The 15,801-nt window shown below is 37.7% G+C and overlaps 1 protein-coding gene across 4 annotated transcripts in view; it reads left to right on the top strand.

Moving 5' to 3' along the window:
* The window catches only part of ANO4 (anoctamin 4), a 109,255-nt gene that overhangs the window by 19,204 nt on the left and 74,250 nt on the right, over nt 1-15,801 (top strand). For 2 of the 4 annotated variants that reach the window (XM_029963605.1, XM_029963604.1), the window contains one exon: nt 5,079-5,237. In XM_029963605.1, the coding sequence (XP_029819465.1) occupies nt 5,079-5,237 (159 nt within the window). Of the gene's footprint in view, nt 1-5,078; nt 5,238-13,443; nt 13,586-15,801 lie in introns of those variants that run through there. The other 2 variants (XM_018080770.2, XM_018080769.2) reach the window with 1 other exon arrangement.

Raw genomic sequence — 15,801 nt, 5'->3', positions numbered from 1 at the left:
TCACAGATAGATATAAGGTGGTGGGGAAAAAAATTTTCAAAGAACTTGGTCCCTGCTTAACTCCAGAAGGAAAAGATACATTGTATGTCATATAGTTTGTATGGATAAATAGGGGAGCACAACTATATAGTGGTAGCGTGAACTTTGAAGGATAAAGCTTCCTTCAGGCTTTCAGTTTAGTTTAGTAGTTACTGTAGATCCCCCTTAATGTCATCAGGACAGGGAATCTGGCACCAGCAAAAGTCTCTCTGAATGTATTGGTGTTTCTTTGGTCTAGTTTGGAAGCTAACATTGGTGTGAAATAATTTAATATGACTTCTGGCTGAATCACTAAAATGAATCTACAATCAAAGAAATTTACAAGGGCATATAGAGTGTTTCTTATCACTTTTGTTTAGCTGACAAGCTGAAATGTTGTTTGCTTCAACTGTTAGTTGTTCATGCTCAATCAGAAGATCCAATGAAGACTTTATGGATGGAGTTTTATTAACACTTCTTTAACTGAAGCCAGATTGGGGTTCAGCTTGTCTTTTGGCCAAAGATGTTTTTGTTTTTTTTTTCCCTGAGTTTTATGTTTCATTCAAACACAGCTACAACCTGAGAAGATTTAAAATCCCATTTCCCTTTTTGTCCATTGATCAAAATACTTTTTACATATGCCAATATAGCAGTTAAGCGTACACTTTAGAATTTAAGTCCAGGAACATATTTTCACTAAAATATTGTATTACTTTCACTGAAGTTTTATTCTCTGAGTAGCAGTAGAAAGAAAGTAAAAATTAAAGGAAAAATTATTTAGCAATGTATTCCAGGTATGCATCCATTCTACCTTTCTTTCTATGGAATTTTATATCGGTCTCCAAATAAGGGAGAATGATGGAGCTGGGACAAAATTTGACTTCTGCTTAAATGGCTTCTGTGGCCCAGCCTTGGCATTCCAGTTAATGTAGGTAGTTTCAAAATCATAATGGTAGGAGTCGCTTCTACAGCCTTCACTTTAAGCATCAAATTGTTGATATTTGGGGGCCGTGATATTAACATTACACAGAATACAGTTTAACAGTCTCTTTTATAAATTGGAATTTGCACTGAAGATTCGGACAGAGAAAAGATATTCATGTTGCAGAATAAGAATTCAGTTCTTCTTTATGGTGCTTATGATAGCTTTTGAAAGTTCTGCTCAGTTTTCTCATATGTATTTATCAGAATGCAAACTAGCTACATAATTTCTTTTCACCAAATCCTTGTTGTCTTCAATGATCAGACTGGATACAGAAAGAGGTTTTTATAAGCTTTCAGAGAAAACTGTGTTACTTCCTAGCATTTGAACACTTGATTTTGCAGCCTAAATAATTTCACTATTAGAAAAGTTCCAGGTAATTAAGTATATTTGGCTATCAAGAAGAATATACCAACCAGTAAAGAGATATGGAAAAAATAAAGCTGCATGTTCCATGAAATTATAATCTAAATGGGTAAAAAGAAATGGAATAAAAAGAACATGCAAAGAAAATATACTTGTGCTTTGATTGGAACTATGCTTTTAAGACTGAGTGATTCTGGGTTCCTCTTTTTCTGCTTAAGTTATCACCGTTAGTGGTGAATGTGTTAACTTTCTCCATCAGCTGTGAAGTCACATACTGGGGATTTATTTCAAGTAGACATCACCAACAGAAAAAGACAACCTCTTTAGCATTCGAGAATCTACCTTCATTAAGCATCCATGCTGATACTAACCAGGTGCTGAAATAATTAGGAATGATGAAAGAATCTGATCTATCATTAAATTAGTGAGCATTAGAGTCCATTCTGATTTATTTTTTTAAGACTCACATGTAAAGTTTCAAATTTCTTCAATTTCCCAAACTGCACTTTTGTTTAAAACTTCCATTTAAACTTTCTATAGCTATTAGGGTTTCGAATCCTCTCACTTTGGATAGTGAAACTTTGGGTAAGCCCTTTAACCTAAAGCTCTCCTAGCATATATGAATATTCTGTGAATCTGTTTGTATGAGTCATATGTCTATGAATGTTGATGGTTCCAATTGAGCATGTGAGAATATAAAATCTACTTCACTCCTTGGAAAACAGTACCCAATTATACAACACGTATTACAAATACAGCTGTAAAGATAGAAAAAAAATGCTGAGCTTCTTGCTAGAGTGAAGTCTTCCATGTTCTTCCACTTTCTTCCAGCATCCTTTTTCAGATGAAGGAATGGAGATTTAACATACATGCCTACACCACTTTTTCACCAAAAACTGCTGTCAGACCTGGTTTTAGATACATTTTTTTGATTAGTTTAGGACAACCGAATTTTTACACCATAACACAGGTAAGGGAGATGCGTTATCTGGAGGAAGGACAGGACAAATGTCTCTGTCTGGAATAGTGTAAGCCTGTAATACTTGGACAACGCAAAAGCCCTGCAGCTGCTATTTCCTGACACCGCTGGGCCAGCCCTGACTGTCTTAGTACTATGTTAGATCCTCAAGGGTTCTTGCAAGTCCAGATTCAGTCTATAAAGTCTCCTTAGAGGCTGTAACAGAGGGCCAGAGAAAGGGTTCCTTCCAAGAGTCCATAACAGCCTAGAAGGGTTTATCAGTCTGGATCTGACATACAGTGTTACTGAAATGAAAAGGACCTTTAAGTAATGATAAGAGTGTCTAAGCAATCTTTCTGAGTGAAAAATTACAATACCGTAGTTGGTAATACTTCATAAGTCCAAGAGAAAGTAACTGCCCCAAGAAGTCATATATACAGGGGAAGAAGTCCTACAGGTCAAATAGCTTGGCTAAATCTCTTAGATACTCTTTAATATAAGATTCTGCATTCACTGATGAGTCAGTGTAGGGCAAATCAATTTTCTACAGAGAAAGAAGAGATATAGGAAGCATAAAGGACAAATCTATTTTTCCAGTGGAGTCACTACTGCATGCAGAGAAGGATGCATTCCTTATGGTATGCTACTCAGAGGACAAGTCTGAGTTTAGATGAGGAGTGTACATTTGAAGTGACTGTCTCAATTGCCCCTACTCATTATTTCCTTGCAGTCTGGAACACTGTTAGGTTTAAACCTGATTCTTTGTGGATGTAAATCCAGTGAGTCTCCTGGACCAGATTAGAGTGGGCCCAAAGTGAGCCCTTAAACCTACATAGATGGTAGATCCTCAGCGTGGGTTTTGTTCTGCGGTTCCTTTCTTATTACACCACTTGCCAAAGTACATGTAGTGACTGACCACTGAACAGGAAGAGCGGTTTGTCAGGAGGGTTAAAAATCACACCAGGACCACCAAGCTGGCACACTGCCTCTTAATCTCCTGCTGCACCCTTCTTTATTTAAATAACATAAATACCCCTTTGAGTTGGGTTTTTTTATGCCTTCTCGATGTAGATTTTTAATGGAAAAAAATAAAATGTTCTGCCTGAACTGTTTTCATATTTAATGCTCGATGAAAAATACTTCTTATATCTTGATAGTAACATTTATCAGCATGATATGCAGTATAGATATAATTGGTCTTTTACTGTTATTTCCTTAGAGCTTAAATCTTTTTTCTTGCCTTCTTTTCAGGCTCAAGGAACTGTTCCACTGTATCAAGTCTGCATTAAGTTGTGTCAGGAGTCAGGCACTGTAATAAAAGAATGTTAGAAAAATTCTTTTCTTTCTTTAGTGAACCAGATATACCAAGGGGATGGGACATTTGGGATGCTTTCATTGGTTTTCCCATTTAATCAAAATGCCTGCTGAGGAAGACATCTTACCCTAAATTCTTTGAATCAGAATATTGGTTTTGTCTTTTTTTCCCCTGTAAGAATCATTTTTCCTACTGAAATGTTCAATTTGTAATTTAAATTCAGAAGCAGTTCTCCTGTGGAGAAAGTATTTTGAAAATTCCCTCCTTCTCCCAGACGCGTAAGGCAAAATATCCATTGTTTTCAGAGAATTGATTGTATATTATAGGGCCGGGCTATTTCTGGCAGGAGTAGTGAAGCAAACTCTGGAAAAACAGAGATAAATTAGCTTAACCTTCCCTTCAGCTTAGAGCTGGACTGATCTTGAGGTCCCTGAAGGTCCCTGTCCATTATACTACTCAGAGGGAGTGCTGTTTGTTCCCACGAATGATTCACAGTGTGCATTTTTTGTAAGAAACACTTCAACCTGCAAACTGCCATAAAAATTCGACTTGTCTGAAAGTCAAAACTTAACCCCTGGGCAGGACTTGTATTATGTGGAAGTAGTGTTAAATTGTGAGGAGGATCTGTAGAGAATTTAATCTCTTGAATTTCTGGAAAAAGACCACTAGTCTGGTCTTTTATATCTCAGGAGAGAGACCTGTTTGGCCTCTTATTAACAGTGAAATCAAGTTGTTTCTCTCTGTCAGATCAAACATTTGAACAGGCGTGGGATTTTTTTGCAAGAAATAGCCAAGAAACAATATTTATTGTATTTATGTACTGCTAGATCAAACACCAGGAATTCTTTCCAAATAAATCCAGTGGGTTTCCTCAGCTGTTCCTTAAGTAAAGAATATTCTGCATTTAGTCTGATGAGGTATGGTGAGGTAGGTACAGAACCTTCATATTGTCTGTGTCCTGTGAGGCAAAGCAACAAAAATCTCCATGTCAGGTTTTAGTGTTTCTCGCTACAGTAAATGCTCACGTCATTGTCTATTCATTTCACATGTACAAAGACATTCTACAATACCAAGTTGTTAATTTTAAATTTACACTTCAGTAACACTATTCTCTGCTCTATTTTATAAGTAAGAAGTTTTCCTAATCTTATGGAGGGTAGTGGGGGAGAAAGGTTGGCATATGTTCTCTATTCTCTCCTATCCCATGCCTATATGACCAAACATCTGCCTAAGACCTCCTGACTTCGAAGTGGGGAAGTCTGTGTTCCTCTCAGATGGCGTCAGAGGCACTGTGTGTAAAGCATCTGAAAACATGAACAGCTTGTTCTGATTCCTTATCTTTCCTGTCGAATATTACTGAAAACTGATGATGCAAACAGCAATGCAGCAATTACTAAGGTAAATTAACATTACTGAATTGTTTGACTTTCTCTTTACAGGAAGTACCTGATAAGAACAAAACCAATGGACTATATTTTAGAGATGGGAAATGTCGGATTGACTACATCCTTGTGTATAGAAAATCTAATCCACAGACAGAGAAGAGGGAAGTATTTGAGAGAAATATCAGAGCAGAAGGACTTCAAATGGAAAAAGAAGTAAGATATCTTCCTTTAAAAAACTTTCACCTTATATGAGGGTATGGTTTGTTTACTCTGAAGCTCCTTTACTCAGTTATAACAGCAGAAAAGTGCTTTTAAGCATGCCTAAATATAGGCCAGAGCAGTGCAAAAGTGTAGCCTAAAGGAAAATCAGACACATGAGTTGAAGGCCAAAACAGGCCATTACAGCCATTTTTTTCAACCTTATGCACAAGTAGGCCACCAAATTTCATCCACTGTGCTGTGCAATATAGAAAATGAGTGCTTGGTTTGAATGGCCTAAATTCTACTTAATGTAATCCACTTTTCTGCACCTACATTTCCTCCTAACTGCTTGTTTCACTATTTGCTGAGTTTCTTGGTACTATTTCAGACACCTAGCTAGATCCCTGCCTACCTTTGCCTATCAACTTAGGCACAGGGACTTGAGCAGTATTTTGGTAGTTTAGAAACAGCTTAAAGTTTCTCTTTCTGTCTTAATCCTAAGCATTTAAATAATTGGACAGTACATCTGAATAATTTATATCAATGTTATTTCCAACACAATGTCCTAAAACAGTAAATCTCTTATGGAAAAAAAGTGTAAAAATGAATGCAAAGTGCCTAAAAATGCATTGATGTGTTAAGTAGCAGGAGCAAGGTTTAAAGAGACCATGTCTCTTTTGCCAAGCCTATGATCTTTCTTAAATTTTGGTAATGTGCTTACACAGGGCTTAAGTCTCACTTCCATGTAGAATAGGTATTGCTGAATATTTAGCTTTATTTTTACTTGACTGACTCACATGCATGTTAACATGCATTGCCATGCTGCCACTGATAGGAGACAATAGAGGAATCTTCAGGATACAGGCTTTGGTCAATTATGTGGGTGCTATGCACTATCTCCCTTTCTTTCACTGAATTCCTGGTACATATGTAGATATTCTGCCTGGGTACTTAAAAGGCACACTTCTTTGGGGAAGAAAAAAGGGAATCTGTTTTTTTCCAGAAAAATGAAAACATTTATTTTCTTTAAATGTTTTTAGATTGAACATGGGTACTGTTGGATGTAAGTGTATAAGAGCAAATCACCGGTTACATCAACCAGTTACCCGGAACTATTCCTTCAAATAACCTGCATGTTAGCACCTGCAGTGCTGCAGTAGTTGACAGATGTTTTCAATGTCAGACATTGTTCATTTATTATGTTTCCTGTATAAGTACTAGTGTCTATAGGAGTTGTAACCCAACACCCAAAAACATGAGTGTTGTTGCAGCTGTTCAACTTCACATCCTAGAATGCTGCCCTACTTCCACCAGGAGAGATGCTGATAAAGTCTTTGAAATTTGGACAGTGTAGAAAATGAACGGGAAATGAATTCTCCCTATTAATGCATATGCCCAGTGGTTTCAAACCAATTTTTTCCTACTTCGTAATTTTTTGCAGATTTATTACTGTGCTAAGGTAAGCAGTGCAAGCTATGAAATCTCTTTATATTTTAAGTATTATGAAACTTATTGCAACATTCTACACAGAAAACTTTTTCAAATTGATGGTTTAAGTGCTTACTATAGAGTTTTCTTGTGCCTTTCAAGACCATTTATTTGGACTTTGCTGCCTAGGCTGCATGACTGTTCTGCCCATTTGATTGTTCATTTCAGTTTCTATTTTGCTACTGACATGCAGTTTTATTTCTTATTAATCTCATTTGCCCTTGGTGTGACTTCTTGCCAGCATCAGTAATTGTTCATCTTCTAAACTCAAAATGATCAAAATGAGGTTGTGCTACATGACTCAAGCTAATGTTTTTAAAATCTAGGGTAGAAATCTTTTTTAACATATGACTCTGACCTAAAATTAAAGCCTAGCATGTACATTTTATGATCACATTAGTTTCTAAATTTAATTATAATCCTGAAGGAAATACGTACATTTGTTCTTGGTACACTCCCTCCCCCACTGCAAGAGAGTACCAACCATGCTGCAAAACACTTAGCTTTAACTGTGTGATCAGTTAATGCCTAGATTACTTTTCCTTGTTTTCACTTCTCCTTTTGTTGAGACTACACATCATTCTGAGTGTTAATTCTGGAAGACTTTAACTCCAGGTTTACTTTCAAGTTGTTCACATATGATATACTGCTTCCGTATTGTAATGCAATACAAATGCAGGATAGAGGTAAGAAATTTATGCTGGATGAACAAACACAGACCCTGCTTGGACATATAATTTCTAAAAGAGAAGAAGAAGGTCATCTTAGCTTTAACTAAAAACTATGTATCCAAAACAAATCTGATGTTGGGTTAGGATCTGGTCATGTAGCCCTAGCAACTGACTACATTTAGTTTGAACTTGGCATGGGTTTGGGGTTTTTTTTGCTTCTCGTGACTATACTAAACTAATTCATATGGCATAGTTCTACTACCAAATGTACTTGATACCTAAGCATTGCCTAACGATTTTGTTCAAAGTTTTAAATTTATAGTTTGTAAGCTGATTTCATACAGTTCATTTAAAAAAGCATTTGGCATACCAGTAGAAATTGAGTGGTAGAAATGTAGTAAATGGGAACTAATCACATAAGTAGTGAAGATAGCATTCAATCCTTTTATTTTATATATTTTGTATATTTATGTTTACTAATATTTCAGTATAAAAGCAATTCACTATTTGAAACCAATAGCATTCCTTACTGCCCTAGAAAACAGGTCTCTCACAGCTACTACATGCAGAATGTGTTTCAGGAACTAGTTTCAGATATTTAACTAGTAACAGCCAATCCATTTGAGCTTCTGCTGGCACATTGATCTTTGTATCTCCCTGATAAAAGAAGATGTTAATGTAGTACTGGTCCAATTTTCGGGAACAATCCAAGTTGTGTGGGTTTTTGTGTTACTTGCCCGATTAAAAATTTAAGCATTGCCACCATAAGTGTCAAGCTGTCACCAGGGCATATCTAATTGCATTCACTCCCTGCCTCAAGCAGCAACTGATATTTCTGGTGCAACATCTGGCAGCCAAAATGCAGCTGGTGTACACAATAGGCAGTAGAAATATATAATAAGTGTTCTCTAGGGAAAACCCAAAAAGACAGGGGAAAAAAGCACAGTATAAGCTTTGATTTTGTTATATAAACAAATATCTTCTAGCAGGTATAATCTGAGTCTTAAGTTATGTTAATATGACTCTAGAAGTTGTATTTAGAAATATTTTTTCGGTAGTTGATGCAATATAATTACAGAATACATGACTTTTCAAATTTTCAGGTAAATGTAGATAGGTTCATGATGAGGTACTAATAGTTCTACAAAACAGATTCCCTTAATATTGCTGTAACTGTGCTAATTGGGCAGGACTTCAGAGGCTAGAAACACATATTCAGTCAGATACTTATATTTAGCAGCAACTCGGAATCTGGTTTCAATATGATGAATGTTGAGAGAAATTGCAGATGACAGAAAGAGCACACAATAGAGTATCTCCATGACTTTTGGCACATCCCTCAGTGTAAAACCAGAATAGACTTATGATCATGTCAAAGAGAGGTAAAAGTCAGAAGTAAAGAATGAGTATGAAGAAAACAAGAACTTCAAAGACTGAAACTTTTGAGTACTAGTTGTGTCCAGAAAGTGATGATGTGAAAGAGATGTTATATCCAGCAGCTATTGCTTCTGAACATAATCAAATATTATCATCTTTCTGGAAAAAATGGCATCTACTCCTTTTTTTGTTGTTGTTAATATTGCAGAGCCAAAACAGTTATGTGAGACTGATCTACTTTTTTCTGATTTGTGCGTCATCACTGCAATTGTTCATGAGATTTCTGTTACATAAATGTTATTGCTGATTGTGATTCATGGCTAGAAAAGAATTAAGCTGACTTCCAGACCCCAAGTGGCACTTGCAGATCTGAGTTAGGAAAGGTTTAGAAACGTATCTTATATAATTTAGTTCTCTGAGCAGTGTACGATAAAATCTCAATGCCTTTAGAGTTGGCTCCAAGTTTCTTTTTCAGCTGTGACTTCAGTTTATCTGGTTAGTGAAAGAGAAATAACTTGTTTGTAATTTATTGTTGTTATATATGTTAATTTATTCAACCAGCCACAGTTTAAAACAGAGTACTTAGCCTATGGACAATTAACTATTTGCAGCTTGCCAGGAGAGTCTGTGTGCTCCTGCAGCCAGGAGCAAGCTGCAGGTCTGCTGGGTTTTCCTTTGGTGTTCATATTCTTTCCCTGTCATGTTGATCTTACTCTGCACATATCAAAAATCTCTATCCACTAGAGAAAAAGGTGGCTAGGGAAAGCTTCCAACACTGAAATAATATCAACTGTCCTCTGAGCTTTTTTTTACAGAGAGAAAAATATCTGCAAGCATGCCTATGTGAGATATGTGATAGGAAGCACTGGGACAAGTGTGACAGTGATGATTATCCATATTATGCATGCATGATAGGTCAAGCAATATGCAGGATGTCACCTATGGCTAACAGGTTGCCCTTTAGGCCAAATTGGCATTTGGACAAAACTAGGCTTTCTTGGTCTTTGGAGAAGATGAGGTGTTGTATTGGGTTTGCATGGCAAGGGTTTGGTAGTGAGTGGGGCTACAGGGATGGCTTCTGTGAGAAGCTGTTAGATGCTTCCCTCATGTCCAGTGAAATGAATGCCACCCAGCTCCAAGATCAACCCACTGTTGGCCAAGACTGAGCTCATCAACAACAGTGGTAGCACCTCTGTGATAAAGTATTTAAGAAGAGGAAAAAAACTGGTGCAGAAGAGAGGAATAAGAATATGTAAGAGAAAAAACTCTGCAGACACCAAAGTCACTGAAGAAGGAGGGGAAGGAGGTGCTCTAGCACTGGAGCTCAGATTCCCCTGCAGCCTGTGGTAGAGACCATAGTGAGGTAGATTGTCCTCCTGCATCCCCTGGAGGTCCACAGCAGAGTAGATATCCACCTGCAGCCTGTGGAGGATTCATGCTGGAGCAGGTGGATGCCCAAAGGAGGCTGCGATGCTGTGGGAAGCCCACACTGGAGCGGGCTCCTGGCAGGACCTGTAGCCTCATGGAGAAGAGCCCATGCTGGAGCAGATTTTCTGGCAGGATTTCTGACCATGTTCAAGAGACCGATGCTGGAGCAGTCTGTTCATAATGGACTGCATCCCATGAAAGAGACTCATGCTGGAGCAGACTGTGAAGAACTACAGCCTGTGGGAAGGACCTATGCTGGAAAAGTTAGTGGAGGACTGTCTGCTATGGGAGGGACACCACACTTGATCGGGGTTGTTCCCCTGTAGAGGAATGAGCAGCAGAGACAATATGTGGACAACAGTCAAGACAACTGACTGCAGCCCTTGCTCCTGGTCCCCCTGTGCCACTGGGTGGGAGGAGGTAGAGAAAAGTTGGATTGAAGTTGAGCCTGGAAAGAGGAGGGGCTGGGGTAGGGTGTTTTAAGGTTTGGTTTTATTTCTCATTATCCTATTCTAATTTGATTGGTAATAAACTAAACTAATTTCCCCAAGTCGAGACTGTTTGGCCCATGATGGTAATGGATGGGTGATCTCCCCCTGTCCTTATCCTGACCATGAGCCTTCTGTTATATTTTCTCTCCTGTCCTGCTGAGGAAGGAAGTGACAGATAGTTTTAGTGGGAACCTGGTATCTAGCCAGGGTCAACCTACCACAGATGTATTTCAATGTGATTCTACTACTGCAAATAGTTTCAAGCATTCTGTAGCTTTCAAGGGCTCTAGTATGTTGTTTCAGTCTCACTTTTCCAATCCTGTTATTCAATAATCTACAGCTAATGAACTTACAGTACAAATTACGCAGCCTACAGGAGCTGTGATTTCATGAGCAGCATAAGATGCCATTATTAGCAGGTGCAGTTTGTTGTTTAATGTTTAACCACTGGGCCTGATTGTATCCACAAATCATGGATGGAGACATCAAAATGACATAAACTATGCATGCAAAAAGGGAACCAGACTAAAATGCAAGCCCATCACAAGCATTATAAGTGAAAGTGCTTCCAACTATTTAATTTAAAACATTGGGCTGTTCATTTCATCCAAATTCAGCCAGAGCAAGTTGAAAACAGACTAGTCTTTCAAAGGTTTATTGTTAGTTTATTATCTAATGCACATAGCAAGTGGAGTCTTTTCTCAGCAATCCTTTACAGAAAAATGTCCTTTTCCAGAGAGTATTCTGCACCAAAACACATGGTCACTAAACTGTGGAGAAGTTTCCAGCTGCTTGAACTTCCGAGGGAAAAAGTTTCAGATTTCAAATACTACGTCCACCATACAGCAGAGTGGCAATTTAGAAGAGAACTTTGAGGAAGTACATGAAAGTCTGGCTAGATAGGGTCTGAACTCAAACGCAGTTTTTAAAGATAAACTTCTTGATTGTTTGAGGGAGCCCAGAAATGAGTATGTTTCCGAGTTGGCAAATTCCAGTCTTTAACAGGGCTGTATAAAGCTAGCAGACTAGGAAAGTTGTTGCTGAAAACTTGGTCTACTTTTGAAAAAAAAGTATGGCTTTTTTTGTGGAGTATGGAGGTAATACAGAAAATACGTAGATAACCAAAAGCAGATAAAAAAGCCCCTGATATACATCTCTTCTTTCAGGAATGAGTAGAATTTCTTGTCAAAGAGTTTCCTGTCATTAACCTTCACAAATCGGAATGTCAAGAACCTTTTGAAGGAAACAAACAGGCAATAAATTAAGAAAAACTGACAGTTGTTATATATGAGATGCCCCCTATATGTCAAAAGTCACCTTTCCCTTTACAGTAATGGGTCTTAAACTGCAATTATTTTTGAGATGTTTGCCTGCCAGTGGCGTCAGGAACAAGCACAATGCACAAGGCTACAATTACTTTATGCACAGTGAGAGTTTCCATTGCCCAAAGGTGACATGAATACATTTGCTGCAAAACTCCCTTGCAGTAATGGCTTAATAAACAGAAATCTAGAGTTGTCTGGAGGGAATAGAAAGACGGACTATACAGAAATGCAACAGTACGCTTTAAGTTCTCATTTCATGTTGATGGTTTTGGTGTTGATCTTGTTTTGAGAAGCGAGCACTGAGTTTACAGTATTATGCTTCTAAAACAAGTAGTAATCGTTGGTCTTGGGGACATTTGCATCTTCCTCCAAAGCATGAAGTGGTGTGGGGCTGCCTCCCTGAAAGTACTGCCAAGAGGAAAGCATGAATCTGGAAAGGACAGCACTTTCTCTCATGTTCTTGGCACAAGGACTCCAGGCCCTTTCATTGTCCAATTACTTACTTTATTATACTAGGTTAATTCAGTCATGGAGCAAGTGGGGCATTGGCTCTCTGCACCTTAGATTAACTGTATTTCAATTACAGTAAGAGCCTCACAAATAGAACTAGTCAAATTATATCAGGACTCCACTTTCTTGAAAAAGATGTTTCAGTTTATGGGTCTCTTGGTCCAAATTAAATGCAGCATTATCCACTGCATATTTACATATTTGTTTTTTGCTATTTGAGTGGTAATGAAATGGTGTTGTAAATGAAGTTTAATAAAGCATGACTTGAGGGAAAAATGCTCCTGAGATAACCACATTGGCTGAAACTTCTGTCAGCCAGTTAGTCCTGTCCCCCTGTTTAAAGTCTTATCTGGTTTACAAAACTCTCTTCTGTGCATAAATTATCTTTTATATATTTATCGGAAAGCCTTAGGAAGAATCTGCAAAAGAGCCTTTTAGGTAAAACTCTGCAAGACCTTTTAGTTTCCCCTTGAAGATCTTCATAGTGCTCTACTTGTTACTTTTGTTAGGTACACCTTTGGTTTTGTTAGTAGACTCAAACAGACTTTTCCATTTATAACAAGATTGACTCCTCTTTCTGAAGTCTCCATTGTCAAGCACTAAAATATAAAAACTTTTTGCTTACTTTTCTTTTAACAGCCATCTCTTACACCTTTCTAAAATTCAGAACTTTTCGTAGAGAATAATACCTCCACAGTTAAAACATAGATAGGAGAAGAACAAAACAAAGACGTAAATCTGGAAACCGTGACTCTTTACTTTCTCTTACTATATGCAAAATTCTTGTTCTTTTCGACAAGAAACTTGTCTTTCTATATCTAGACTTCTGTGCCTTTCTGTGCCTTAGAAGCTAATAATCTGTTTTGTGACATCATTTTCTGGGGAATCTGGAGCTCCAGCTTCCTACCATCACAGGAGTGCTGGAGGGAAGGCACATCTGAAGGGCAGCTTCATGAGCAGAGCTGTTACCAATGCTAGATCAGGATGACCATGACTTTTTTCTTCTGTATCTGTAGTTCATTGCAGACTATAGCCTGGCCATTCATCTCCAGAGTTCTTGAAGTTGTACTGTGAGTGGTATCACTAAAGGAAACTGTGACTTTCTGAGACAGGATTGGATTAAACAAATGTCCTGAAACAGCAGTTGAGAGGATGGAAACTGTGATATGTAGAACATCCCAGGTCAACATTTAGCAGATTTATGGATTTTATCATTAGCTTCAGAAATTCACAGCAGAGAGGAATTCAAGTAATAAATTAAGAAAGTACTGATCAAAATCAAGAGGCCTTTTAAAGTACAGAGGACATTATGGGAGGCTTTGCTAGTTACAGATCTGCATTTTCCTACGGCTTCTCTGTGGGCAGAATAAATAAAGTGGGTTGGGGGAAATAGATGGTAGCCAAGGCCCTGTAAATTGTTCTGTATCAAGAGCTGTCACTGTGATGTGTCCCAGACAGCTAAACAGTAAACTAGAGTCACCCATAAGGAGCAGTTGTTGGAAGTAATGTGTCTACACTACTGCAGAAGTTAGCGTAGGTGGTGAGGAAGGTGAGAGGAGTCCAGGGAAAATAAGGTGGCTGTACTGCAGAGCCCCAAGAGGGGAAAAATGTCTTATTGATGTAGCTGTTAGTGATGTACATATCTGGCTGGGGAGGAACAAGACCTTCTAGGCAGCAGTTCATCTCAATTCGAGGAAAACAGAACAAATGAATCATAGCCTGAAGGTGCCTGTTCCTCTCCATTGCAGATATCTAAACTTAGTTGCCCTGAATCACACCTGTGATGTCTGCTCCTTGGGAGTAAGCCTTCAGGGAATTTCTCAGGATCAGTGGACTTAGAGACATGACAGTGCCAATGTTCTGATTCAAACCTAGTGGCCTACCTGCATCCGGTAGGGAAAACTGGGTCAGATAATGTCACACATCCTATCTATAAACTCGTCAAGTTAAGCTTTTTTGTTTGCTCTGTGTCCAAGTGTTATCTATGGATTTACATAAATAGATCTGTGGGGTACAAGATCATCCCCAATACTGGTGGAGTGTAAAGTATACAGCTAAAGGAATTGTGTAACAACTGAAAATTTCCATTCTAAACTCCCCAAGCTATGGAATAAATAAAATGTTTCTGCAGTTTTTCCAATTTTTTGTTCTTTGATGGTTTGATTGTGAATTGATGAGTTGACCTGTTTCTGGTCTGCATTGTGAAAGGAAACACAACTCATGTATCTTATTAAGGCATTATCCCAGCCAAAAGGCACAATATAAACATTATTTGGGAAAGGTGAGTGTATGAGAGATTTGGAAAAGAGGGGAAGAAAGCGAAGAGGGGAAGAGTGAGAAAGCGTAAGAGGAAGCTAGTATCAAAACGTGGAGGCATATCAACATTAAATCATGGCAGACATGTAAGAAAAGCCCCCTCCTCACTGTGTAACTCCCACTATAAAAATCTGAGTGTAAAATCTCTTTAGAAATACAATACAAACTCTTAACATCTTGAAACAAATATTTTGTATTTATGGAGAATGTCTTAACAGAATGCAGAGAAGGAAAAAGGCAAGGAATTAATAATCACAATATAGTTTAGACTCCACAAAGAGTTTTAGCTGAGGAAAGAGGGAAAAATTCTGAATATGTAAAAATATTTCATTTAAACAGATTCAATATTAAAAACCTGATATTACAATGTCATGCTAGTTGTTAAAAAAAGCTGTCTTTACAGAAGAGAAAACAGATCTAATCCGGTAGTATACCAAAAACATGCTCTTTTTTATGGAGAATTTTTAAAACTAAATAAAAGAGAAAATTTTCTTGTGTTTCCCGAAAAATTTTTGGAAATCTTGTCCAATTTGCTCCATTTTCATATAATTTATTCAGTTTGGTGTTGCAACAAAATGCTTTTCACTCTCAAATGGCATCCCAGTTGGCCACTGGAATGTTCATATAGGATTAAGCTTGCCTAGCTAGTGGAAGTTTTTATATGCTGATTCTCTTATTAATTAATTTCATAGACTACTTGTAAGACATGAAGGATATTTTCCATCAGATAGTGTGTCACATAAAAGAAAATCTAATTTTCTAAATTCATTACTAGATTTCTGATGTAGAAATTGTCTAACAGAAGCCTTTGCAATCAGGGTCCATGCACAGGTATTTTACTTCCTGTGACTACAGAAAGGTAAAATTAGATCAACAGTCTGGGACATAGTACCAGGCCACAATTTGGTTCAGATCTCCTCAGGATATACAAGGACATAAATTGATTACTTGCACTTATATTTCTTATCCC

This window comes from Manacus vitellinus, unplaced genomic scaffold (genome assembly GCF_001715985.3).
Source record: "Manacus vitellinus isolate BGI_N305 unplaced genomic scaffold, ASM171598v3 scaffold_5_pilon, whole genome shotgun sequence".
Classification (NCBI taxonomy): Eukaryota; Metazoa; Chordata; class Aves; order Passeriformes; family Pipridae; genus Manacus; species Manacus vitellinus.
The sequence above is the reverse complement of the archived record's forward strand: the minus strand, read 5'-3'. Positions and strand labels throughout refer to the sequence as shown.